This window comes from Lissotriton helveticus, chromosome 10 (genome assembly GCF_964261635.1).
Source record: "Lissotriton helveticus chromosome 10, aLisHel1.1, whole genome shotgun sequence".
NCBI classification, from domain to species: domain Eukaryota; kingdom Metazoa; phylum Chordata; class Amphibia; order Caudata; family Salamandridae; genus Lissotriton; species Lissotriton helveticus.
In genome coordinates, this window is record NC_136071.1 from 1,105,110,689 (window position 1) to 1,105,135,567 (window position 24,879).

Below are 24,879 nucleotides of genomic sequence, written 5' to 3' on the forward strand. Positions count from 1 at the left end.
TTCTTTGAACATTTGACTGCAGCTCAAAGTGATGTCAAAGGGGCCTTTGTTCTCATTGGGCAGTGAGGCGCACTGCCAGCGACACGTGACGGGCACGAGGCAGACGGATCATTCCTGAAGCGGGAATCTGCTGAGACAGGAAAAAGCACCACACAATACATTGAACCCCCCAGTGATATTCACCGGCGTCCCTGGGCAACGTTCTAGAAACGCAGATGACCAAACAAAGCTCAAAGAAACAAAAAAACACAGAATCTAGCTATCTTCATCAAAGCTATGGTGTGAGTGGGAGCAGAGCATTGCTAACGCGTAGAGGGTCAACCAGCTCAGTGAGGTTGAGCCAGGCTTCGTGATGCCTTTACCACGGCGTAGGTCTTCATTCTTGGGGCAACAGCCCTCCTCTTCCACAGAGAGCGCTGGGGCATCCAACCGTAGGGTCAGTCTTGGCTATGCCACAAGTACTTCCAGGTCCCCTGGCGTTTATGTCGGGAGTGTTCCCGCTGGGGGTATTAGCAGTTTAGGGACCCGCGTGTCCCGCCGGGCCCTTGGTATCAGCAGCGTCTTCATGCAGGGTCTGCGCAGCACCTGCCCGGCGCTGCCCTTATCCCAGAGCCTGGAGAAGGGGAGAGGGGCGACCTTCGAGAGCCTCAATGGGTGCCTGGTTGAGTACATCGAGAAGGTGAGAGCGCTGGAAGAGGTCAACCGGGAGTTGGAGGAGCACATACGCGTCTACCTGGATAAGAAGTCGTCCAGTGTCGGCAACTGGGGGTCCTTGAGAGAAAATTGGGAAGGTATATACCACCAAGTAAGTAACCATGCCTTTTAGTCAACCAATGCAGAGAGGTTATAGTTTAGAAGACCATGTCACTGCCATCATGTGATGTAAAATGTTGGTGATTCAAAAAAGTTCTCCTAAAGGTCCTGATGCATGCATTAGCTTCTTCTTTCTTTTTAGCAGAAATTGACCGTTTGTTTACTAGTCACCCTTGCAAGCCAAAAACAGGCATGACAATAAAGTTCACAAATCAATAGCTGAAAACCACAATAAGGATTTGGATGTGATAGTCTATTTGGGTTACAACACAATTAAGTAACAAAGGTTGCATATTGTGGACTACTACTGTGAGGGAAAAGGGGACGGTTGATGGTGACAACCATGTTATTCATCGTTAATATTGGGGAAATCATTCTTCCTGGTTGAATCTTGCAGGGGAAAAATGTGCAATCAGTCAGTTTTTCAATCGCAATAACAACTACATGTAGGCATTAGAACGAAGCCAACTCTGGATTTAAAGGTACTCGTTTCGGCTGAGCTTTCTACCTACAGAATAATTTGACAGACCATTAAAGACTGGTCATGTATGCCCTGATCCTCGCGTAAGAGTCCACTAGCTGCCAGTGTACCACATCTCATCCACGTGGTAATCCTGAACTGTTATGGTTGCCTAGATGCTGGTGGGGTGAAGGTGGAAGAGACATGGTAAGACTGCCCTACAACTTCTGTGGACTTGGGCACTTGCTTTGAATTTTAAACCTGGTACATTCACTAAACATTTTCAACATACATAAAACATATGTTTTTTAATGTCTTTGTCAAGCGCACAACTGGTCTATGGACAATAAACTTGATCTTATAATGTCACAGAGAGGGAACACTGCCCTTTATTGCCAAAAGCTGGTCTTCTGACAACCCATCTACTGCTTATGATGTCATAGACAAGGACATCTCTGCTGGGATGGCAAGATCAGTCTACTGAGAAGAAGCTTATTGCCCGCGACGTCATATACATGGAACACCATCCTGTGATGACGACAGCAGGTCAAATGACAATCCTCTTGCTTCTTGTGATATTGTAGAAAGAACACTGTCCAGCGCGACAGAGAGCTGGTCCGCCGACATGAACTCTGTCCTTTGTTGCAAGGGCTAGACTACTACCAACCCACTTAACGGGCAAGAACGGGTGGGATGGCAACCCACTTACTGCTTGTGATGTCACAGATAGGGAACACTGCCCTGGGATGGCAGGTGCTGGTCTATTGATGTCCCACTTTTAGCTTGTGATGTCACAGACATGGAGCAGTGTCCTGTGATGATGACATCTGGTCTATTGACAACCTACTTATTGATTGTGATGTCATAGACCGGGAACAATGTCCTGTGATGACGAAATCTGGTCTATTGACAACCCACTTAAAGACGGTGATGTCATAGACAGGGAACAATGTCCTGTGATGACGAAATCTGGTCTATTGACAACCCACTTAAAGACGGTGATGTCATAGACAGGGAACAATGTCCTGTGAAAGCGAGAGCTGTTCTACTGACAATTCCTTTACTGTGTGTGATATATTTGATAAGGGGCACTGTCCTCCCTTTCCACCTCACCATTCTTTCTCTACTTCATCTATCTATAACTTGTATCTCATCTCGCTACATCACCAATTTGTAAATCTCCATCCTTCTCTCTATTTAAATGCTCTGTCTATCTCTCTTTCTGATAACAGCTATGTCACCTCTTTCTAAGACCTTGTACCTATTTTTCTATGCCTCAACTTACTTTCTGTCTCATGCTTCTCTCCTTATGTCACTCCACCTCTTCTACCACACCCCTCTTTCTCTACCTTTCACTACACCTCTGTGTACCAATTCCATCTCTCTTCACTCTGTCTACCTCACCTCTGTGTTCTGTGTGTACCTATTCCAACTCTATCTTTATTCTGTCTACCTCGCCTCTGTGTGCTTCAACTCTTTCAAAACACCTCTCACGTTAATCATCTCTCACTACTACTCTCACTACTACTCTATGTGCCTCCCTTTACTCGCCATCCTTCTCTCTACCTCATACCTACCCCTCGCACCTCACTGCTCCGTTTGCATCTCACTTCCCAGCATCTGTCCTTCATCTACATCACCCCTTTCACAAACATCTTACATCACCTTTCAGGCTCTACCGCTCTTAACCCTCTACTCTCTCTCTCTCTACTATACCCCTTAGTGTAGCCCACACCTCTCTACATTTCCTACCTCGTTTCTCTGTCACTCTTCCTACCTCTACCTATCTCTACCTCTCTTTCTATACCTACTTTTCCTCCTTCTACCTCTCTGTGCCATTATTTCTGACTACCTCAGCTTTCTCTCTTCAGCTCATGTCTCTCCTTCCCCTGATCTCTGCCTCTGTTTCACCTGTCTCATTACATCATTCTCTTTACCCCTCTGTCTCTCTCCTATTTCTTTCCACTCTCCGTTATTCTTACTCCGCAGAATTGGAGGTCGCTTTTTTGCCAGAGACACGTACTCATAGGCAAAGAGGGGAGAGAAGGCAGGTGAAGTTAATGAAGAAGAAAGTTATCAGATTTCACATAATGCAATCAAGAAAATCCTCAGAGAAGGGCTTCATTCATTTCATGAAGCTTTATTCGGTTCAAGTAGATGACCATAAAAGCACAAACAAGATACAAGATGTTAAAACAATTATGACGTATTTCATCTCATCATATCATCAAAGGTAAATGTTAAAATAAATGGACATGTCAATAAATATTACAATTAAAAAATCATACTTTTCCTAGCGTTGATGCATTGATTTAAGAACGTCGCAGTATAAAAACAAATGTCTGCCGACTCCATATTAAAAATTAAATTCATGGCATGTGTAACTGTACATACACCATATTTAACAAATAAAGGTTTCAAAAAAGCAATACGGAATTGTGTGTACAGTTTACATAACAACAGGAAGTGCACAGTGCTCTGGGTCAATACATCATCACATCTGCAAGGCCCAGACGGATGTTGTTTAATATTAGGATGGGCAACTAGATGATGGACCATCCCAAACCGAAGCCTAGTTAACACAAATTTGTGAGAATTCCTAGTTACCATATTTACTTGTATTTACCAATATGCGGCAATGAAAGCTATAATTTCAAATCAGCATCCACTCAAAATCTACCAATTTTTTATTTACCATGTCTTTGACGCAATTGTACGAAAGGCAGGTTATTTACTGAATTCAATCTAAAATATTGCTGTTGCAAGACAAAACAAGCGTTTGCAATGCAATCGGTCTCGCCTTTGGGACCTTATATGTATTTAGCTATGCAGCACATTAGCCTCGGTGCTGAAACATCTATTGTTCTTTAACATGGAGGGAAAGTAAGCACCAAACTGCGTGACACCCAGGTATGGGAACAAGTGGAGAGAAATATTGCCTTTCAAGGGCTCAGACTAAACTTCCCAGTATTTATTTATTTTTTCAGCTTGTAAAGCGCGACAGCTACCCAAAAAGGGTTTCCCGGCGCTAAAAATGAAGGCTAGCGTGGAGTACGGTAAAAGGAAAAATTACTGGTTAAATAACCAGGTCTTGACTGCCCTCCGGAAACGGTTGAGACAGCGTTCTGCACGAATGACCAGAGGGAGGGAGTTCCAGAGCCTAGGACCCATGAAGGCGAAGGACCTCCCGCCCATCCTGGCAAATTTAACCTTGGGCACACAAAAAAGTTCTTGGGTGGATGATCTCAATATGCGGGTAGGGGAGTACGTTGACACCAAGGATTGAAGATATCTTGGTGCCGTGCCTGCTTTTATTTTATGCATGTAACATAAAGCTTTGAACTTCACACGATTCTCCACTCTGAGCCAGTGGGGTTCCCTGAGATGTCGTGTCATGGGTTCATTCCTCTTGCAGCCACAGAGTAGACGCGCCGCAGCGTTTTGGATCATTTGAAGGCGGCGGGTAACCGCCTTAGTGACCCCCAGATAGAGCACATTACCGTAATCCAACCGGGAGGTCACCAAGGCGTTGACTACGGACCTCTGAGTTTCCGGTGGCAGCATCCACAGTATCTTACGCAACCAGCGCAAGATAGAAAAGCAGGTGGCCGCTACTTTCGTCACTTGCGTCTGCATTGTTAGGCCCTGATCTATGATGAACCCCAGGTTGCGGACGTGTGTTGATGCTGAGGGGATAGGCCCCATTTCCACCGGCCAATGTTTGATGCCCCACAAGTCGGGCTTACTCAAGAGAATAAGTATCTCTGTTTTTTCTCCGTTGAGTTTCAACATATTTTGACTCATCCAGGAGGCTATTTCGCTGAGCCCAGATTGAAGAAGAGAGGTGGGGGACATATCTGATTGGGTGAGGGAAAAGACTATCTGTGAGTCGTCCGCATAGGAAAATAACGTGAGGCCAGCACGTTTTGCAATAAGAGCTAGTGGGATGACATACAGATTAAAAAGAAGAGGGCTGAGAATAGAGCCCTGAGGGACTCCAAATGGAGAGGCATGGACTTTGGATGTCGAGGAGTGGGAGAAGACTTGGAAAGACCTGTCCGACAAAAAAGATTCAATCCATTTCAGAGCCTTTCCACCGATGCCTAGAGAGCTCAATGCTCTAAGTAAGATGGTGTGGGAGATGGTATCGAAGGCCGCACTGAGATCTAATAGAATCAGTGTGGCTGTGTCCCCTCTGTCAAGCATCAGGCGGAGATTCTCAGTGACACCCATGAGAGTCGTCTCCGTCGAGAAACCTGGGCGAAACCCTGATTGTGAATCATGCAGCAGATTGTTGTTTGCGACGAACCTTGCCAGATGCTGGTAAATGTGCCTTTCCAAGACTTTGGAAAAGATAGGGAGTAGGGAGATTGGCCTGAAGTTGGCAGGGATTTTTGGATCTGCCATTGGTTTCTTTAGTAAGGGAGAAACCATGGCGTGCTTCCAACATGTCGGAACGCTGGCCTGATGTATTGAGGCATTGAGCGTGGAGCAAATCCTGTCAAGCTGAGGCTCTTCCAACAGTCTGAACACAGAGACTGGTAAAGGGTCGTTTGGGGAGCCAGATTTAATTTTAGCCAGATGTAACGATAACGAGGATGATTAAGGTCCGGCCATTCCTCCAGTAGTGTATATGAGACCGGCAACGAGCTCTTGGGGCTCTCGCTGATGTCAATAAGAGGGGGCCTTTTGTCTTTGTGTTGTTCAGCTATATTTAAATAGATTAAATATGTAACTGCACTCGCTACTGCTGCAGAAGCATTAGAAGAAGTCAATCATCCAATCAGTATATTTGTAGAGCTTTACTTGTCACCCTTGAGAGTGAGAATATAGTGAGGTTCATATCCACTATACTGACTCCGAAATATTCCGGAATAGTGAAGGCTCATAAAAAAAAGTGAGGGAGACAAAGATGCAAGAGGGTGTAGAACAAGCACAGAGCTGGAGGCCAAGTGAAATCTATGTTATTCTTATGGCTGGAGACATGGGCAGGCTAAGGAGGCCCAGCAGTCCTCATCTACTGGCGGAGTCTAAAGTAAGATTTGGAAACAGCATGTTCATGGCTTGGTCATCGACGCTGTCCACAATAGATAAATTCTACAACATAGGGCCCGATTATGATGTTGGTGACCAACAGTTGGATGCAGTCTGCCCAACATCTGCCATTGGGGTCCACCTGCAGCATTACGACGGGCGGAAGTATCAGGTGGAGGGACTGTCCGCTGCGCTTACGACAGGCTTGATGAGTCCATCGGCACGTCAATCAATCAATCAAGCTCTACATACCTGTGAGGGTCTCAAGGCGCTGAGGGGGTGTGGGGGGATGCTGCTACTGCTCGAAAAGCCAGGTCTTGAGGAGTGTTCTGAAGGTTAGTAGGTCCTGGGTCTGCCATAGGAGGATGGGGAGGGTGTTCCAGGTTTTGGTGGTGAGGTGAGAGAACAATCTGCCGCCGGAGGTTGCTCTTTGGATGCGGGGGACTGTGGCGAGGGCGAGGTTGGCGGAGCGCAGCTGGCAGTTGGGGGTGTAGAAGCTGAGTCGTCTGTTGAGGTATGCTGGTCCGGTGTTGTGGAGTGCCTTGTGTGCATGGGTGAGGAGCTTGAAGGTGATCCTCTTGTTGACGGGAAGCCAGTGTAGGTCTCTCAGGTGGGGTGTGATGTGGCTGCGGCGAGGGATGTCGAGGATCAGGTGTGCAGAGGGGTTCTGAATGCGTTGAAGTCGTTTCTGGAGTTTAGCCGAAGCTCCTGCATAGAGGGCATTTTCATAGTCCAGCCTGCTGCTGACGAGGGCCTGGGTGACGATTCTTCTTGTTTCGGTGGGGATTCACCTGTAGATCTTACGGAGCATGCGGAGGGTGTCGAAGCAGGAGGACGAGACAGCGTTGACCTGCTTTGTCATGGAGAGAGTAGAGTCGAGGATGAACCCTAGGTTGCGTGCGTGGTCGGTGGGTGTTGGAGCTGTTCCCAGTGCGGTCGGCCACCAGGAATTGTCCCAGGCCGAGGAGGTGGAGGCGAGGATGAGGACCTCCGTTTTGTCCAACTTTAGCTTCAGTCGGCTGTTCTTCATCCACTCGGCAACGGCTTTAATTTCTTCGTGGAGGTTGGTTTTGGCTGTGTGGGGGTCCTTGGTGAGGGAGAGGATCAGGAGATGATGTTGAGGTCATGCAGTCGGGTGACATGGGTGAGCGGTGCCATGTAGATGTTGAACAATGTTGGGCTTAGGGATGAGCCCTGGGGTACGCCACAGATGATCTTGGTGGCTTCGGAGCAGAAAGGGGGAGGCGGACGCTCTGGGTTCTACCGGAGAGGAAGGAGGTGGTCCAATCCATGGCCTTGTCTTGGATCCCAGCGTCGTGGAGTCGTGTGCGTAGGGTGCGGTGGCAGACAGTGTCGAAGGCGGCTGACAGGTCCAGGAGGATGAGGGCCGCGGTTTCTCCTTTGTCCAGCAGGGCCTGATGTCAGCTGTGGCGGCAATTAGGGCAGTTTCGGTGCTGTGGTTGCTGCGGAACCCTGACTGGGACGGGTCCAGGATGCTGCTCTCCTTGAGGTAGCAGGTCAGTTGTCTGTTTCCGGTCTTCTCGATGACCTTTGCCAGGAACGGGACCAGGGAGATAGGCCGGAAGTTCTTGAGGTTCTTGGGGTCAGCCTTGGGTTTTTTGAGTGAGGCGTTGATCTCGGCGTGCTTCCAGCTCTCTGGGAAGGTCGCTGTCTCGAAGGAGATGTTGATTAATTTCCGGAGATGGGGTGCGATTGTGGTGCTGGCTTTGTTGAAGATGTGGTGGGGGCATGGGTCTGACGGAGATCCGGAGTGGATGGTGTTCATGATTTTGATGGTGTGGTCGTCGTTTGTGTTGGTCCAGGAGAGCAGGGGGTCGGTGTGGATGGTGGCCGTGGGGACGGAGGTCTCAGTGGTTGTCGGGCGGTCATGACGTTGAAGCTGTCGTGGATGTCTGCGATCTTGCGATGGAAGAAGTTGGCCAGGGAGTCGCACAGGTCTTGCGAAGGAGGGATGTTGTTGGTGTTGGAGCTGGGGTTGGAGAGTTCCTTCACGATGTTGAAGAGCTCTTTTCTGTTGTGTGCGTTGTTGTCTAGGCGGTCTTTGAAGGAGGCCCTTTTGGCGGATCTGATGAGGTGATGGTGTCTGCGAGTAATGTTCTTTTGTGCTGCGTAGCTGTCCTGTGTCTGTTCACAGTGCCATTTCTTCTCTAGGTTTTGGCAGCAGGTTTGCTTGGAGGCCTGGAGGTCTTCAGGGAACCAGCTGGCTTTCTTGCTGGTGTGTCTGTTGGAGGGTTTCTTGATCGGGCGAGAGTGTTGGCGCAGTTGTCGATCCATTGTCTGAGGTTGCGGGAGGCGGTGTCGGGGTTGGTGGGGTCGTCTGGTGGGCTCCGGGCGAGGGTGGTGGTTAGCTGGTCTTCGGTGACATTGCTCCAGCAGCGGCGGGGGTTCTGTTGGGTGCGGTGGTGCATGGTGGGTTTCCGGAAGGTGAAGTGGATGCAGTGATGGTCGGTCCAGTGGAATTCGGTGGTGTGGTTGAAGGTGACATGGGAGCTTGCGGAGAAGATGGGGTCAAGCCTGTGGCCAGCAGAGTGGGTGGATGTTGAGACGAGTTGTCTGAGTCCGAGGTTGGCAAGGTTGTCGATCAGGGTGGTGGAGTTGCGATCTTTGTTTTTATCTCAAGGTGGAAGTTCAGGTCCCCGAGAAGGATGTAGTCTGTGGAGGCGATGGCTTGTGTGCTGACGAAGTCGGCGATGGAATCGCTGAACTGTGGCCGGGGTCTGGGGCGTCTGTAGATTAGGGTTCCTCTGAGGCTGGTGTTTGGAGCGGTGTGGATCTGGAAGTGCAGGTGTTTGGCGGTGCTGAGGGTGTCGTCGGTGTTGGTCGAGACTGAGAGTGTTCCTGTGGACGATGGCGATTCCTCCTCCTACTCCATTGGTGTGGTCCCTCCGGGTGATTTTGTAGCCACCCGGGTTGGCTATGGCGATGTCTGGTGCAGAGGAGGGGTTCAGCCAGGTCTCCGCCAGGAAGGCGACGTCAGGGGAGGTTGAGTCGAGTAGGTCCCAAAGTTTAACGCCGTGTTTGCGGGCGGAGCGGATGTTGAGAAGAATGCATCTGAGGTGGTTGAGTTTTTCCCGGTGGGTGCGTTGGTGGATCAGATGCTGGTGAAGCTGTAGTTTCAGCAGGAGAAGGGTCCTTGGGTGTGCTTTGGGGCGGCCAGGGAGCAGGTGTGCGGTCGTCCAGTGTTGAGTGCGTGGAGGGTGCTGGCATCGTAGCGGAGACAGGTGTTGTGGCGTTCACCATAAGAAGGGGAGGTGGGAGGGATGAGCGGGCGCACGAATGGGAGAGCGGGCCGCAGTGGACACAGCGGCGGGAAAAACAGGGGCAGGAACGGCGAAAGTAAATAGAAGAAAAAAGGGCACAGGGCACAGAAAATAAACAGGGAACAAGGAGGAAAGTAACAAATAATACAGGAGCAATACAATTACAGCAAAAACGGGTGCAGGAATGGGAAAGGAAACAGCAGGCAAAGGCACAGGGCACAGAAAATAAACAGGGAGCGAGGAGCAAAGAAACAAAGAATACTGAAGCAATACAATTACCGAAGGAACGGCGAAAGGAAACAGCAGGCAAAGGGCACAGGGCACAGAAAATAAACAGGGAGCAAGGAGGAAAGAAACAAATAATACAGAAGCAATACAATTACAGCAAAAACAGGGGCAGGAATGGCGAAAGGAAACAGCAGGCAAAGGCACAGGGCACAGAAAATAAACATGGAGCAAGGAGGAAAGGAGCAAATAGACAAATAATACAGAAACAGGCAAACAGGGTACAAGTGTGGAAGGAAAACGCGAGAAGAAACACCGTAGGCAAACCTGGGCTCAAACCCCTACCTGCCTGGTAGAGGCACAGCACGGCAAATGGCACACCAGAGCTACGGGGGGAGAGAGCAGGTCCCAGGCCGTCAGAAACAGACATAGTCCCATAATGACAGCAGAGCCAGCCTTGGCACCGCCATCGGGTTTTATGATGTCACTTTCCAACAGCCTTTCCACGTCAGCCTTTCTGACATGGAAAGGCTGTCGGAAAGTGATTTTGTGGGCCCCTAGCATGGCCCCTTCCCTCCTGGTCCTCCACTATGGGCCTGGAGGGCACCTATGGTGCCCCCCTAAACAACCCTCCACCGTGTGGCAGGCACCGCACAAGCTGCCATTAAAAAATTGATGTTTAAGACTGATCCATATTATGCGTCGGAACTGCCGACCTATGGTTGGGCGATTCCAATGTGCAATGGTGTCCACCCAACATCATAATCAGGCCCATAGTTCTTAATTCACCCTCATTTAGGTGTATCCTGCCTTGCTATCATATACACCCATACACAATGCCAAAAGCTGGAGATAGACTAGAGTATCGTCGCCCGCCCTGCAAACTTCCTCACCCTCAAAACAATTGTTCACCTCCATTGGCTTCTGAGGTGTCCCACGCCAAAAACATGCACCACAAGACTTTTCTTTTACCTCTGTTGAGTGGCCATAAGTCCAGAGGTGATATTCTAGCACAGTGGCTATCTAAATGATGTCCATCATGACAAATTACCATGAAAAATGATCTTTCTTGGGTCCAAGTGCATTGTCATATGATGAGAATTCTAGAGGGTGTTAGAAGAGCTTGCTACCCACAAATACAAATAAAAACAACCTGTGCTCAGTTGGGTAAGCCTTACTGAGGGAGAGATATTCTTTTGCACAAAATAGTGACTTTAGGAGCAATGTCATTGTCTGTTTTCAGGTGAGCGATGCTGTCCTGGACAATGCGCGCCTCATGCTGCAGACAGAGAACATCCAAGCCTGCGGTGAGGATTTCAAGGACAGGTACAGTATTGAGTGCACATGTTCTGCACGTTGTTCACCATTTCATGAGGTTGTATGACAGGTTTTTAAGCCCCTGCAAAAAGAAAGAATACAAAGGCTTTATACAAACATTTACTAGAATAGTTCTATATTTTCTTGCACTGAAGTGTGAGAAAAATGAGCAAAATCTAGATTTTCTTCCACAGATGCACAAAACCTTCCGTAAGACAAATAACTAAAAGAGACTTCTGGAAGGTTACATGTAAATGTACATAATGACAGACATGAATAATCCATGGAAAATGCACAGATTCTGTTAGTTTGTAGACAAAATGCAAAAAGAAGCATACAGATCTCCCCGGAAAATACTACACATCATATTGAAGTTATTTTAAATTTACACAGAATCCATGAATTTGAAAAGCAATAGTTGCTAATTGAGGAAAATGTGAATTCGTCGAATATTTAGTTGATTTTTTTAACAGATGCCTGTTCAGGACTCAAATGTATTCAGAATGACTGTGGAAATGATACATAATGCTAAATGCTTTCAAATATACCGTTCATGAAAGGTGTATAATTATTTAAAATAATGCAAACGAATACAGCCCGATTAACAAATCCATTTATGCATTGTAGCTCACCTTGCACATGCAGAGAGCTTGGTTTATGAAGGCAGATCCCTTCATTTTTTCACAACATGTGAACTAGCATGCATAAATAGGTTTTTTTTGTTGCATGATTTACCCTAGTTTGGGGTAAAATTTTCTGGGGTTATAGCTACTTAAGTGGATGGGCGAGGATGCTCTGGAAAGATTGTGCACACCCCAAAAAGTTATGAGTTTGTATGCATTAATAAACTTCTTCTCAGCCAATTCATACCCTGGAAAATATTGTAGATTTAATTCTGTCAAGAGCAGGAGTTAATCTGAAACCAGTGCTTGAAATGGAAAAATATAGCAAGCGCTGCGAGGCCTCTGGGTAGTTATGCGCTATACAAGTGCAATTTTTCATTTCATTTCATAAGTGCAGGTACTCTATAACAGAGTACTTGCTTGTTTCTGAGAAGTGCCGGTACTCTCCAAATAAAAGTATAGCATTTCTCTTGAGAAGTGCCAGTACTCTCCCTCCCAAAATAAAAAAGTCCTGGTACTCCGTACCGGACAGTACCGGCCCATTTGAAGCACTGTCTGGAACTATTTCCAAGGGTGGGAATAGGAATGTAACACACTCAAAGTTAACGGAGGTTTTGGGGAAGGGGTTCTTCGTGGCATACATCTTCCGTTGACTAGAAAAGGGGGTGGGAGTTTTGCAGTACATTTGCGCTCACACAAGACATTTTCAGGAGTCTAATTGTGCACAAAGCCGGACTGGCCATAGCGGGCGCTGGGCGTTTTACTGGTGGGCCGGAAAGGTGGGGGCCGGTTCTTGAGTGGTGTGGGCCGTTTTGTTACTGGGGGCCGGTTTTGCAGTAATGTTGCAATATTGCCGCCCTGTAACAATAGCGGAAGTAGTGCTAACTAAAGCGGCAGCAATGCTGCTTCTCCCCAGCACCCTGATAGTGCCCCCTCCCATCCTCCTGCAGAATTGCCATGGCTGGTTTGTGTTCCCAGTCCCGCCCTGATTGTGGAGAGTGTACACATATGCATAAAACAATGCCTTTGCATTAGTGTAAATTGGAATTCACAAATGACTTCCATGGGAAAACCTACAACCTTTAGGTGTTGCAGCTTCCCATGAGCATTCCTGGAGACCATTTTGGGTCCCACAAATTAAAAATCTACTCTGAAACGTAGGTGTCAACCTGCAAGAAGATTTTAAGTTGCTTTTGTGAACCTAGGGGCATATTTACTAACATTTCACGCAAAACAGCACAGTAAGTGAAGCTGCTTTGTGGTACACAAGGAAGAGAGCAGAACTTCACAATATTTTAAACTTGATGGCGCAGTTCTGCTGTCCTCTAGCCCTGGCACACTTGTGGCTGAATTGTGCCAACACAGGCACCTTGCATCATGTTGCAAGGGTGCCTATGTTGTGGTCAGGATAGGTTTTGTGCAGCAAGGGATACCTTCCTGCACAAAAAACTATAATTTGAAGCTATTTCCTCTTTGTATGTGTGCTGCACAATGCTACACGCATACAAAGATGAAAACACTAGGAGAAATAAAGATATTTTCTCTTGTTATACCAGCCTCAGGTAGGCACACCATTTTGGCGCAAAGCCATGTTTACAAGTCTTTGTAAATATGGTGTTACGTCGATTATGTGTATTCACAGGAACACCCCTGCACTACCCATGTAAAGGCTACCTGATACAGGTAACACAAGGCAGCACTATGCACAGCCCTGCAATACGTCTTCTTTTTCTTTTTACAAAGCCACGCAAATCGGGACTTATGTCGCTTTGTAAATCCAAAAATAGATTTTATGTTGGGGTGTGTAAAAAAAAGTGAGGTCCCCAATGCAAAATCTTTGTATATTTGGGCCTCAGGCTATAGAGCATAGGAGGATACAAAGCTTCTTTGGAAATAGCATGGATTTTTTTAAAAGTCTAAAATGTAAAGTGTGTATGTATCTTCACAACACTGTGCATGAATCCCAATGCAGTTCACACAGCCTGCATTCTCCATTTTCACTCACCTGATAGATTACATGTCGTAACAAGATAAATCACTGGGAGACTGTCTTTCTCTTTTACAAATTCGACTTGTGCTGCATAGCTTCCACCTGAGGGCAGATCTAAGAGGAATGACATTGAGAAATTATTTCTGGTGCCCAGAAGGCAGGCAGGGTCATGGCTGTGGCATTGCAGATCATGCATTTCTTGACATCCTGTCCTTGCAGATATGAGAACGAGCAACCTTTCCGAAAAGCAGTGGAAGAAGAAATTAACTCCCTCTACAAAGTGATTGATGACGCTAATTTGACAAAAATGGACCTGGAAAGTCAAATAGAGAGCATGAAGACGGAGTTGGCTCTGCTGTCCAGGAATCATGAAGAGGTGGGTTATAGAGGCACTCAAAAAGTGGAAGTTGTCGCTGTGTGTCACACACTTCTGCTGTTCGGCTCCGGGAAGAGTCTTTCTTCTATGTTCATGCCACTGGGCAAATCATGTGGACAATATACTCATGGATCAGCGTCATTTCTAGTAAAGTTTTTTTTAGGGGGTACACGATGAACTACGAATATCGACCCTCATTTCAACAGGCTCTAGTGCATTTCAATTGAAGGCTCAGACTGCAGATGCTTTTTTCAAATAAGTCTAACTCTTTGCATGGAATAAATGTATGTTCATGTATCCCACACATACTAAAAACTGAGGGGCATGTTACCACACCCCTATCGCCACCACAACATCACTTTTGTGACGTTGTGGTGGCGATAGGGTCATCGCCCTATAAGGTGGCTAAAAGCCATGTTAAGTGGCTTAACGCTGCCTTGGTAATAGGGCCCTTTTCACACTAAAATTAGCGTGAAATGGGTGTGCAGTGGGTGTTGCGGTGGGCGTTCCACCGCAACACGCATTCACTTCGACGCTGCCACCTATTATCAAGAGAGGCGATAATACGTGGAAGCACTGAACTTAAGACCAGGAAAATCCTGGTCTTAAGGTGACGAAACTAGGAGAAATGCTTCATTTCTCCTCGTTTTTGCTTTTTCCATGTGTGCTGCCTTGTGCAGCATACATGGAAAAAGCAAAATGCCAAGGTTTGTTTATGTACAGGAAGGTGTCCCTTCCTGTACATAAACAACCCTTTTTTTAAATGCCATTTTGTAACTTACATGTAAGTTACAAAACGGCATTTTAGGTTTGTTTATGTACAGGAAGGGGCACCTTCCTGTACATAAACAAACCTCCCTGCTCGCAGACACCCTTGCACTCTGGTGCAAGGGTGCCTGCGTTGGCGTTAAGTTGTGAGACTTTGCGCCATCGCAGGGGGAAACGCCAGGCTGTTCCATATCCTTGGTAATATGGTGCAGCCTTGCTCTTCCGAAGTGGCGATGTGAGGCGTTAAGCCAAGGAGGCTAACGCCTCTCACCGCCACTTCCTAGATAATATGCCCACGAATTTCTTCTCAGCACTCTCAAGTTTATAGCAGCTTAGGAGTAGAACTCTGACGCGGCGCGTTTAGGTTCACACACATCGGTAAAGTGGGAAGTTGGGTTTCAAAACCAGCAGACGTTTAACACTGTGGAAGTTGGTTGATAAGCCTCAGTTCCTCCCCACAGAATCACTAATGTAATCTCACAGTATTTAACAATCAACGCACAAGTTGGAGAGGTTTCAGTAATGTGCAGGACAACAGCTGCAAAAAATAGTTTGACAGCAGGCTTTTCCCCACAGGCTGCTTCATAAGTCACCTGGGGAGTGAAGCATGTACATTTAGGGGCAGATTTACTAATACTTTTCTACAGAGCCAATTTTAATTTGTGATGGAAAGTAGCCCTAAAGACATGCAAAGTAGCTGAGTGCCTATTTCTGCTACTTTGTGGCAAGGGGGTGTTCCATGTATAATACATGGGCATTTCGATGCAATTACCCATGGCTTTTGATGCAAAACCCTCTGTACTAAAAAGAGGGAAGATTTCCACCAAAAGCTAATGCCTCCTTGATGCAGGCATAAAGTCTGCAAAAAGTTTTCTTTCACCTTTTCAACTTTGTGTGTATGCTGCACTTTACAGCACATACACAAAGTGTTAAACTCATGGATGACATTTAGGGATCACCAAAGGGTCGCGGCTGCGACCCCTGGCTTGCCCTGTGATACCCTTAGCACTGCTTTTGTGACCCTTAGCCTTAACATGGCACATTCAGTGCCAGGACCCCAAGGGCAGCTGGGGATGCACTCTCTTTATTTTCTGTCAATTGTTTATTGCACTAATAGTGAAAAAATAAAATATATTATTCACTAATAGTGTAATAAAAATGGAGTACTATAAGCTTGAATTTGCCCTTCCATAGCAGCCGAGGTAAGTAAAAATGCTTTTAAATTTTTTTGTGAATTTGTGTGTATGTGTGTGAGTGAAGGTCATAGGGCGTGAGATGTCACTTCAGCTACCCCTGGCATTTCGGTGAATTGACGTCCATTGTTAAACTGTGCCCAAGCATAAGTTGTTGTACTGAAAGGGTATCTTCCAGAACAACACCTATATTTGACATAGTGTACATAGCATTGCAGTATGGTGCAAGCGTGGGTGCATTGGTGCAAAGGGATATAGGAAAGCAAAACCATCTCCTAGCAGATATGCTCGCTCCCTTTCACACAATGCAGCACAGCAACTTTTATTTCTGGACTGCATTGTGTGCCAACTTAGTAAGCCTGCCTCTTTGTGTCTTATCTTTAAAGCAATTTGTTACCAACATTGTATCCACCAGTAACATCCCTACTTGTGGTTGTACTCTCTAACATAAAATTAACTGCATTATATTTTTCTGGGGAGGCAATGGCTAAATAGCTTTTCATTAACAATTCCTGTGTAAAGGCCTGATAATTCAAGTTACCGAGATCGGAAGGATGGAAGGCTGAGTCAGCCTACTGACATTCCAACTCACAACTTGGATGTTTTATACTGGAGTCAGGATTGAACATTGCACTCACTGAGCTGCCTTCTCAGGGCTTTTACACTTGAATTGCCATTCCTAATGCTTGTCTACATTGCAATGCTGTTTGCTGTGGCGGTGCAATTGTTGACGTTTTATGGCAGCAATGGGGTGCGTGAAATGTCATGTTGCTATGGAGCGCCCTGTCGAAGAGGAAGGGGGGAATCTATCTACCTGTTATTGTAGACGTCAGAGCACTCAGCCCTGCAGTCTCCTATATTAGTCTCACACACACACACACACCCCACACATACACATGCTCTATAATGTTTATCAGCACTGGCTCACAATGAGCAAACACTGTTTACAGTTTTCATGAGTGCAACATTTCAACCCCCACTCTATGATTCCCCCTGTGTTTATAATTCTGCATTCATATCAGAGCCTCATTGGACATTTCACTTTTTATTTATGCCTTTTTGTTGATTACTTATATATTTCATTAATATGTTTTACATTTGAGGTGCATACATTCAATTGTTTAGAGTTTTCACTGTGATTTGGGATTATTGGATTGCATTTAGATATGCAGAGGTCAACATTTGCCCTTGCTAGAATTATTGTGCTGAATGTTGAGTTACCTAATTTTACCCTTAAATAACTTGGCAGGAAGTGCTGTTCATTTCTTATTTCCTTCCATACCTGGAAACATTTGGTTGTGCATTTCTCTGAGATGTGGGCACGACTGAGAGATTTTATAAAAATGTATTTTATGATGCATTATAACCACACAAAAAAAGTATTGCACTGTTCTTTGTTTTTTTACAGTTGTGGGCGCTATTGCTTAAGCAATCTATATATGATAGTCAAAACACTCATACCACCTAGATGTGGGGCCGGGGACGGTGTTGTCCTCAAGAACAGATGAGGGAATATGTCCCTAAATACAAGATACAAAACAGCGTTTCAGAATACAGTCATTTGTGAAGAATGACTCCAAGAGTGAGTTTGAGATCAATAACTTAGAAAACCATGAAGGTTTTATAAAATATTAAAGTGTAATGCAGGAAAATGAACAACGTAAAGGAAGCAGCAGTCTTGTGAGTCCGTTAAAAAAAATGGAAATCTATTTCCACGAAGGCTCTCAGAATCTAGGTTAAAAACCAACATTAAGCAAAATCTGAAAAATAGACTAAGAGCCCCATTACGAATTTGGGGGTCTGTGGACTGCCGTCCCAGCGGTGGCCATCCCACGGTGGTGAGCCATCAACTGTATTGCAAGTTGGGAGTGTTGCCTACACAGGGACCGCCGCTGGACAGCCGGCACCACCAGCACACCGCCGAAGTCACAGGCGGGGGACGGCAGCCTCCATCAGGCGGTACAGAGGCACAAGACCGCCATCTGCATTACAAGTTAGCTTTCCCACAAGCTGACCACAGCGACGAAATACAAGTATGTGCATCAGTACCAGATACCCATTACTGGGACTGCCCACATAAGGCTCGGAATCCGGCAATGAAAAGGTGATATTTTTCAACATATATCATGCATATGTGTGCATCCGACACATAAAGCAGCTGAAATGTACACAAAGGCATCAAAACATATTGAAATACAGTGCCAAACGCCGCAACACGGCTGCAGTCACACTGCCGGCCCCTCGAGAAACTTATAATACAACGGTCGGATGGCCAAAGGTGCAGCGGTCTCCTAGTGGTCACAGACACGGTCCAACAGCAGTCGGACAGCAAAACTCGTCATAAGGCACTAAGTCACAAAAGGTGCTGCAAATCAATAGAGTACCAGACAGCATCCTTAGTAGAAGCCCAAAAGTCTCTTGTTCACCCCCAAATGTGAGGGTTTATTTAGAAAATTTCACCATAGAAAATTATAGAAACTGCACGGTCACCATGGTGCAAGCAACAGTTTCATTATTTTGACAATTCACATTTTAAAACATCATATAACCCTACCATCCCACTATGTGAATATAGATTTTACCCTTTAGACCTTATGTCATCCAGAGGTGTCGTAAAAAACTAGTCAGATAAACAATAGAAAAGAATCAGGAGTGGTTGCTATACAGAGTGCTAGCAATAAGAAGCCTTGGAAAGTAAAAAGACGCTTCCTCCAGAGAGTACTTTGAAAACAACATGTCATAAAAAATTAACAGTGCACAGTGTGCTGCATGTGATGTCAATGAGAAACAAACACACACAATTATTATTATAAAGATGCATTACAGGTCTAGCTAGAATTAGGCCATGGAAACAGTTTAACGCATCACAATTTTTTGGTTCAATTGTATGTAACTCATAATATTAAACACATATATTTCTAGTTAATGAAAACTCGAGTACAGTGTATGTGACATAAAGCATTATATTCTGCTGCAGAGGTCAAAGGCCCTGAGCCCCAATCACCAGTCAAAGCCGTAGACAAGAACCTATAGCAGAGTAAGAGGGCCTTCAACATCCGGTTTAGCCCAAGGCAGAAGGGCTATAAAGCTATTAGAACATTCCCACCAACTGAGGGTAGAATGTTTTATGTTAAAAAGGGAAAACAGAAAGACATATATTGGAATGTTGGAGCAGAAGGTCTATGCCAGCCAAAATGTTCTCTGAGCCACTTCATTGTCTTCAATTAAGCTCTCAACATTCCAATGTTCTACTATTGCCTTATAGACCATCATAACGGGCTATGTCAGCAATGACAGGCCCTCTGCAGTGTTTTATGCCCGAGCAGAATGTGAGGGCCCGTAACAAGGGAGCAAGCCTTTAATGGCCAACATAGCCTGATATGGAGGGCTCTAAGGCTATTAGAGCATTCCACTCATTAAGCAGCCTCTTGGGAGACGTAGGGGGTTTATAAACTTTCACGCCACTGAAGCTTGGGGGCCCTTCACATCTCTTGCTGTGTGCGTGTATCTGACAATAGTTAGAGCACACACAGCAGGAGTTGTGAAAGTGGGAAGCGTTTGGCCCCCTATTCTCTTTGGGCTGTAAATGTTCTCCTCTTTGTGTGGCTGACATGAGGGAGACAGGAGCTGGGGAGAATTTCCACTCCCTCCTTCTGAGGTTCCAGTGACACTAAGAGAGATAGTAGGAAAGAAGCAGAGGTTGTAGAGGTCCTCCTCTACAGCCTCTGCTTCTATCATTCCTTTGCACAATCCACATAATCTGAGGAAAGACAGAGGACCCGATTCACAGAATGAACTCAAGACTAAATCCTAAACTTACTACTATTTGATATTCACAGAATGCACTTACTACTTTCGGGATTCACAGAGTGAACTTACTACTTTCAGTATTCACAGAATAGATTTAAGACTACTAACTTTACGTCCGAACTCGGGCCGGAAATTCCGGCCCGGAGGCGGAGTATCCGGCTTGGGGGCGTAGCTTGTGGCACGGAGGTGGAGCTTCCTGCTTGGGGGTGGAGCTTGTGGCCCGGGTGCGGAGCTTGCGGCTTGGAGGTGGAGCTTCCGGCTCAGAGGTGGGGATTTAGCCAAGGCTGAAATCTCCACCTCTGGGCTGCAAGCTCCGCCCCCAAGTCGGAAGCTCCGCCTCTGGGTCAGAAACTCCGCCCCCAATCCGGAAACTCCACCTCCGGGCCGGAATTTCCGGCCCGAGTGCGGATGTAAAGTTAGTAGTCTTAAATCTATTCTGTGAATACCAAAAGTAGTAAATTCATTCTGTGAATCCCGAAAGTAGTAAGTTCATTCTGTGAATCCCGAAAGTAATAAGTGCATTCTGTGAATACCAAATAGTAGTAAGTTTAGGATTTAGTCTTAAATTCATTCTGTGAATCGGGCCCAGAGAGTCAGGGGGTGTAGATTAAGACATTGGAAAGTTGACAGCAGTTGACCTATTCCAGTGTTTATAGCCCATTGCTGTTCCCTTATCATCAAAAAAACTGCCCAAATTCCAATTCTAAGAAATTGGATTATTATTTTGGTGGGTGTCTACCTACCTCAAGGAACACTCACAACCCTTTTGAGAGTGAACCCTCAAGGTCAATAAAGTAACCAGACCTTAAACCCCTAATAGCTATAGCACAGAGCAGACAGGCTTAACCTCTGGCAATCTGTACATTAGTTTTGTCGTTCCAAACAGTAGAAAAATCAAAATGCAAATCAATCAAATTTTAATTTCTAATACACAAAATGACACCAAAATGACAAACATCCAATAAAGGGAACTGGAGACATGATTTTTAAAAAGTTTTAAGTATGAATGGAGCCAAGAAGCTTAAGGTACCAATGATAGTCAATAATCGCAGTATTTCTGAACCTAGGCGCAATTTGACGCTGACAGCTATGGAGCACAAGTTGAATGCATCAGCCAGGTTAGTCCTGGCCAAAGATTGTACCTTCTGATTGTAGTCCTTTAAGTATTAAACCACCACAGGAGTACACCTCTAAAGCCCCCAGGTTTAGTTGCCACTGGGCAGATTCAGGAAAAGGCCTCCTGTAGCTTGTTGTGTACCCCTGTAGCTTGATCTGAAGGTCAGCCTTATGACACTTGGTGTCCACTTCTTTGTCCTGGTTAGGGCTCTTCTCAGGTTGCAGACAGCAGGTTCAGTCCTCTTCTGATGTTCGTCAGGTCAAGCAGTGCTCTGAAGTTGGTGCCCAGAGATGCCACAATTATGCGCGGTATGAGCTAGTGGTTGGGAATAACTCCTGCGCATTCCCCAAGCCAATTGGGTAAAAGTTCCTGGGGCCAACTCTTTCCACTTTGGGCATTTTCAAGATGGCAAATGTCTTCGGCCACACAAAACTTGGGCTATAAGGGCTGGTTGTGTGTGTTTGTGTGTGTGTAGAGTGTACTATGGCAACCCTAGTGTTCTCCCACCTTTAACACTAAAGGCCCAGTTTGGGGCAGCCATTGTACCCCCAATAAATCCAGAGGCAAAAGTCTGGTATAGCTAAGCAAGGTTTTCTAGCAACCAGACAGCTGAAAAACAAGAATTGCCTTTGTATCATGTTTCCCTTCTTTTCAAGCGAATTCTCAGTGTTAAGAGTGAAAAATCCAAATCTGCCAATCATGCAATGACATTCAAGCAGAAATTGACACTGCAATGTCAAAAAGGATGTTCATAGACCCACCTTGCAAATTGTTCCATGTTCAGAGGAGTCATTTCTTCCCATTCAGGTCATCATATTGTTGGCTCCCAGGAAGCATTTCACACCTTTTTCACTTCTATTTAAATGCTAATTACTGGCTAGCAGAAATAGTAGAGCAAATGCAACCTCCAGGAACTTAAACTGGCTTTCCCTTAATATTTATTAAAAACCGATTTTACCATGGAATTGGATTTTTTAAGAACCATAATAATTATTTTTCTAGTTAGTTCCATTCCCAAGATACAGTATTAGGATGTTAAACTTTACTCTGGTTTTCTACTTCGAACTGCTATGTCAAAGGGTTTATTTTGAAAAGTCAAATTGCAGTGTTTAAACTGCCATAACCATGCTACAGTGGTAGGCCTGAAGCCATGTTTCACATTGTCACTGTAGTTGATAGTACAATAGGAGCAGCAGTCCACCAGTTACAATTACCAGTTACAATTAACTTACAGGCCAATGCAACATTTTGTATCATATACTAGGCGCTTATAGATAAGGTAAACATGCGAATTAGGAATTTGCCAGTTTGATCATGTTTAAAGATGAGCCAGGCTTTCGATAGCCAGCCCATCTGAACCCAGCTTTCCATGGCCAGCCAATCTGAACCCAGCTTTCTATGGCCAGTCAATCTGAACCCAGCTCTCCATGGCCAGACGTTCTGAACCTAGCTTTCCGTAGTTAGACATTCTGAACCCCACTTTCTCTCTAATTACTGAAAAGGGCATTTTACCTCTAAGTTTCTTACTCAAAGGCGTCAGGACAGGGTTACTCTACACTGAGTTTGCCACTCAACCCATCGCTGGAATATGCTCCACTGTCAGGGCCAGACTGGACGTAGAGGGTATCTGGCATTTCCCCAGTGTGCATGAGGGGTGTGGGTGTTTTTCTGGCTTTGGGGGCCAGTTTTGTCACAGAGGGCCGGTTTTGCAGTGCTGCAATATCTGTTCCCAGTCAGTATCAAAAGTGGGAGTGGTGCTTTTTGCTAGCACCCATCCCCCCGGCCAGCTCCCAGGGCCGGTCAGGCAGTAATCGGCCAGGGATGGTTGCTATTCCCAGTCTGGCCCTGTCAACTGTCCACTATCAATAGATGGAAATGCACACATTCCAAACACACAAGAGCCTTTTACTACTAAACTTCTAGGGGCTTATTTACAAGTTCCTTGCACTACCGGTACATCACTTTTTCCCATTTTAAAAGTGACGTACCGGCAGTGCAAGGGGCTTGTAAATAAGCCCCCTATTATCTAGAGCTGTCTCGCCTCTCTACTCTCATGACCACCACTTACCACTCAATCAATCAATCAGTCATTTGTTAAGCGCACTACATACCCGCGAGGGTCTCAAGGTGCTGGGGGGGAGGTGGGGGCCGCTACTGATCGAACAGCCAGGTCTTTAGTATCCTCCTGAAGATCAGCAGGTCTTGGGTCTGTCGAAGGCTCAGTGGGAGGGTGTTCCATGTCTTGGCGGCGAGGTGGGAGAAGGATCTCCCGCCGGTGGTTGTTCTTCGGATGCGCGGCACGGTGGAGAGTGAGGTCGGGGGAGTGGAGCTGGCGGTTGGGGGTGTAGAAGGAGAGCCGTCTGTTGAGGTAGGCTGAGCCGCTCTTGTGGAATGCCTTGTGTCCGTGGATGAGGAGCGTGAAGGATATCCTCTTGTTGACGGGGAGCCAGTGCAGGTTTCTCAGGTGGGGGGTGATGTGGCCGTGTCGTGGTACATCGAGGATCAGTCGTGCCGAGGCGTTTTGGATGCGTTGTAGTCGATTGATGAGCTTGGTCGGGGCTCCCGTGTAGAGGGCGTTTCCATAGTCGAGTCTGCTGCTGACGAGGGCCTGGGTGACTGTCTTTCTTGTATCTGTCGCGATCCATCTGTAGATCTTGCGGAGCATGCGGAGGGTGTAGAAGCAGGAGGAGGAGACGGCATTGACTTGCTTGGTCAATGAGAGCTTTGAGTCGAGGATGATTCCCAGGTTGCGTGCGTGGTCGGTGGGGGTAGGGGCTGCCCCCAGTGCTGTTGGCTACCAGGAGTCGTCCCAGGCTGACGGGTTGGAGCCGAGGATGAGGACCTCCGTCTTGTCCGAGTTCAACTTCAGACTGCTGATCTTCATCCAGTCGGCGACGGCCTTCATTCCTTCATGGAGGTTGGCTTTGGCAGTGATGGGGCCCTTGGTGAGGGAGAGGATCAGTTGAGTGTCGTCAGCGTAGGAGATTATGTTGAGGTCATGCTGTCGGGCGCGTGTGCGAGCTGGGCCATGTAAATGTTGAACAGTGTCAGGCTGAGGGAGGATCCTTGGGGTACTAGAGAAGAAATGGACCAGAAAGGTCACAAAAAATGGGGGGAAACGAGTGGCACAGAGGCAAAAAGGTCACAAGAAAAGGCAGAAAGGTCACAAAAAAGGGGGGAAAAGAGTGGCACAGAGGCACAAAGGTCACAAGAAAGGGCAGAAAGGTGACAAAAAACGGGGGGAAATAAGTGACACAGAGGCAGAGAGGTCACAAGAAAGGGCAGAAAGGTCACAAAATAACAGGGGGAAACGAGTGGCACAGAGGCAGAAAGGTCACAAGAAAGGGCAGAAAGGTCACAAAAAATGGGGGGAAACGAGTGGTACAGAGGCAGAAAGGGCAGAAAAGGTCAAAAAAACGGGGGGAAAAGAGTGGCATAGAGGGCAGAAAGGTCCCAAGAAAGGGCAGAAAGGTCACAAAAAACGGGGGGAAACGAGATGGCAAAAAGATCACAGAAATGCAGGGGCAGCTAAGTAACAGAAGACAAAAACGGGCAGAGAGACACAGGGGCCGCGAGGGGAGCAGAAGGACAAAACGGCCAGAGAGACACGGGGGCAGCGAGGGGAGCAGAAGGGAAACCGGGCAGAGAGACATTGGGGGCAGCGAGGGGAACAGAGGGAGAGAACGGGCACAGACCACGTACAGGCAGCGGGGGAGACAGACAACAGCAGTCACAGACACAACAATGAAAATGCAGTCACTACAACAGGATCAATGAAAGAAAATACATTCAATACAATGGAGAATGAGCAAACTTACGGCCTACCACTGGCCACCAGGGATGATGTGCAGGTGGTAGCATGCGGGTGGAGG

The 24,879-nt window shown here is 46.5% G+C and overlaps 1 protein-coding gene across 1 annotated transcript in view; it reads left to right on the forward strand.

The window, feature by feature from the left end:
• The first annotated feature begins 243 nt into the window (after positions 1–243).
• Positions 244–24,879, forward strand: part of BFSP2 (beaded filament structural protein 2) — a 37,114-nt gene continuing 12,478 nt past the window's right edge. Inside the window, exons 1-3 of the mRNA XM_078664439.1 lie at positions 244–805; positions 11,057–11,139; positions 13,963–14,119. Of these exons, the coding sequence (XP_078520565.1) occupies positions 353–805; positions 11,057–11,139; positions 13,963–14,119 (693 nt within the window). The 5' untranslated portion in view covers positions 244–352. The remainder of the gene's footprint in view (positions 806–11,056; positions 11,140–13,962; positions 14,120–24,879) is intronic.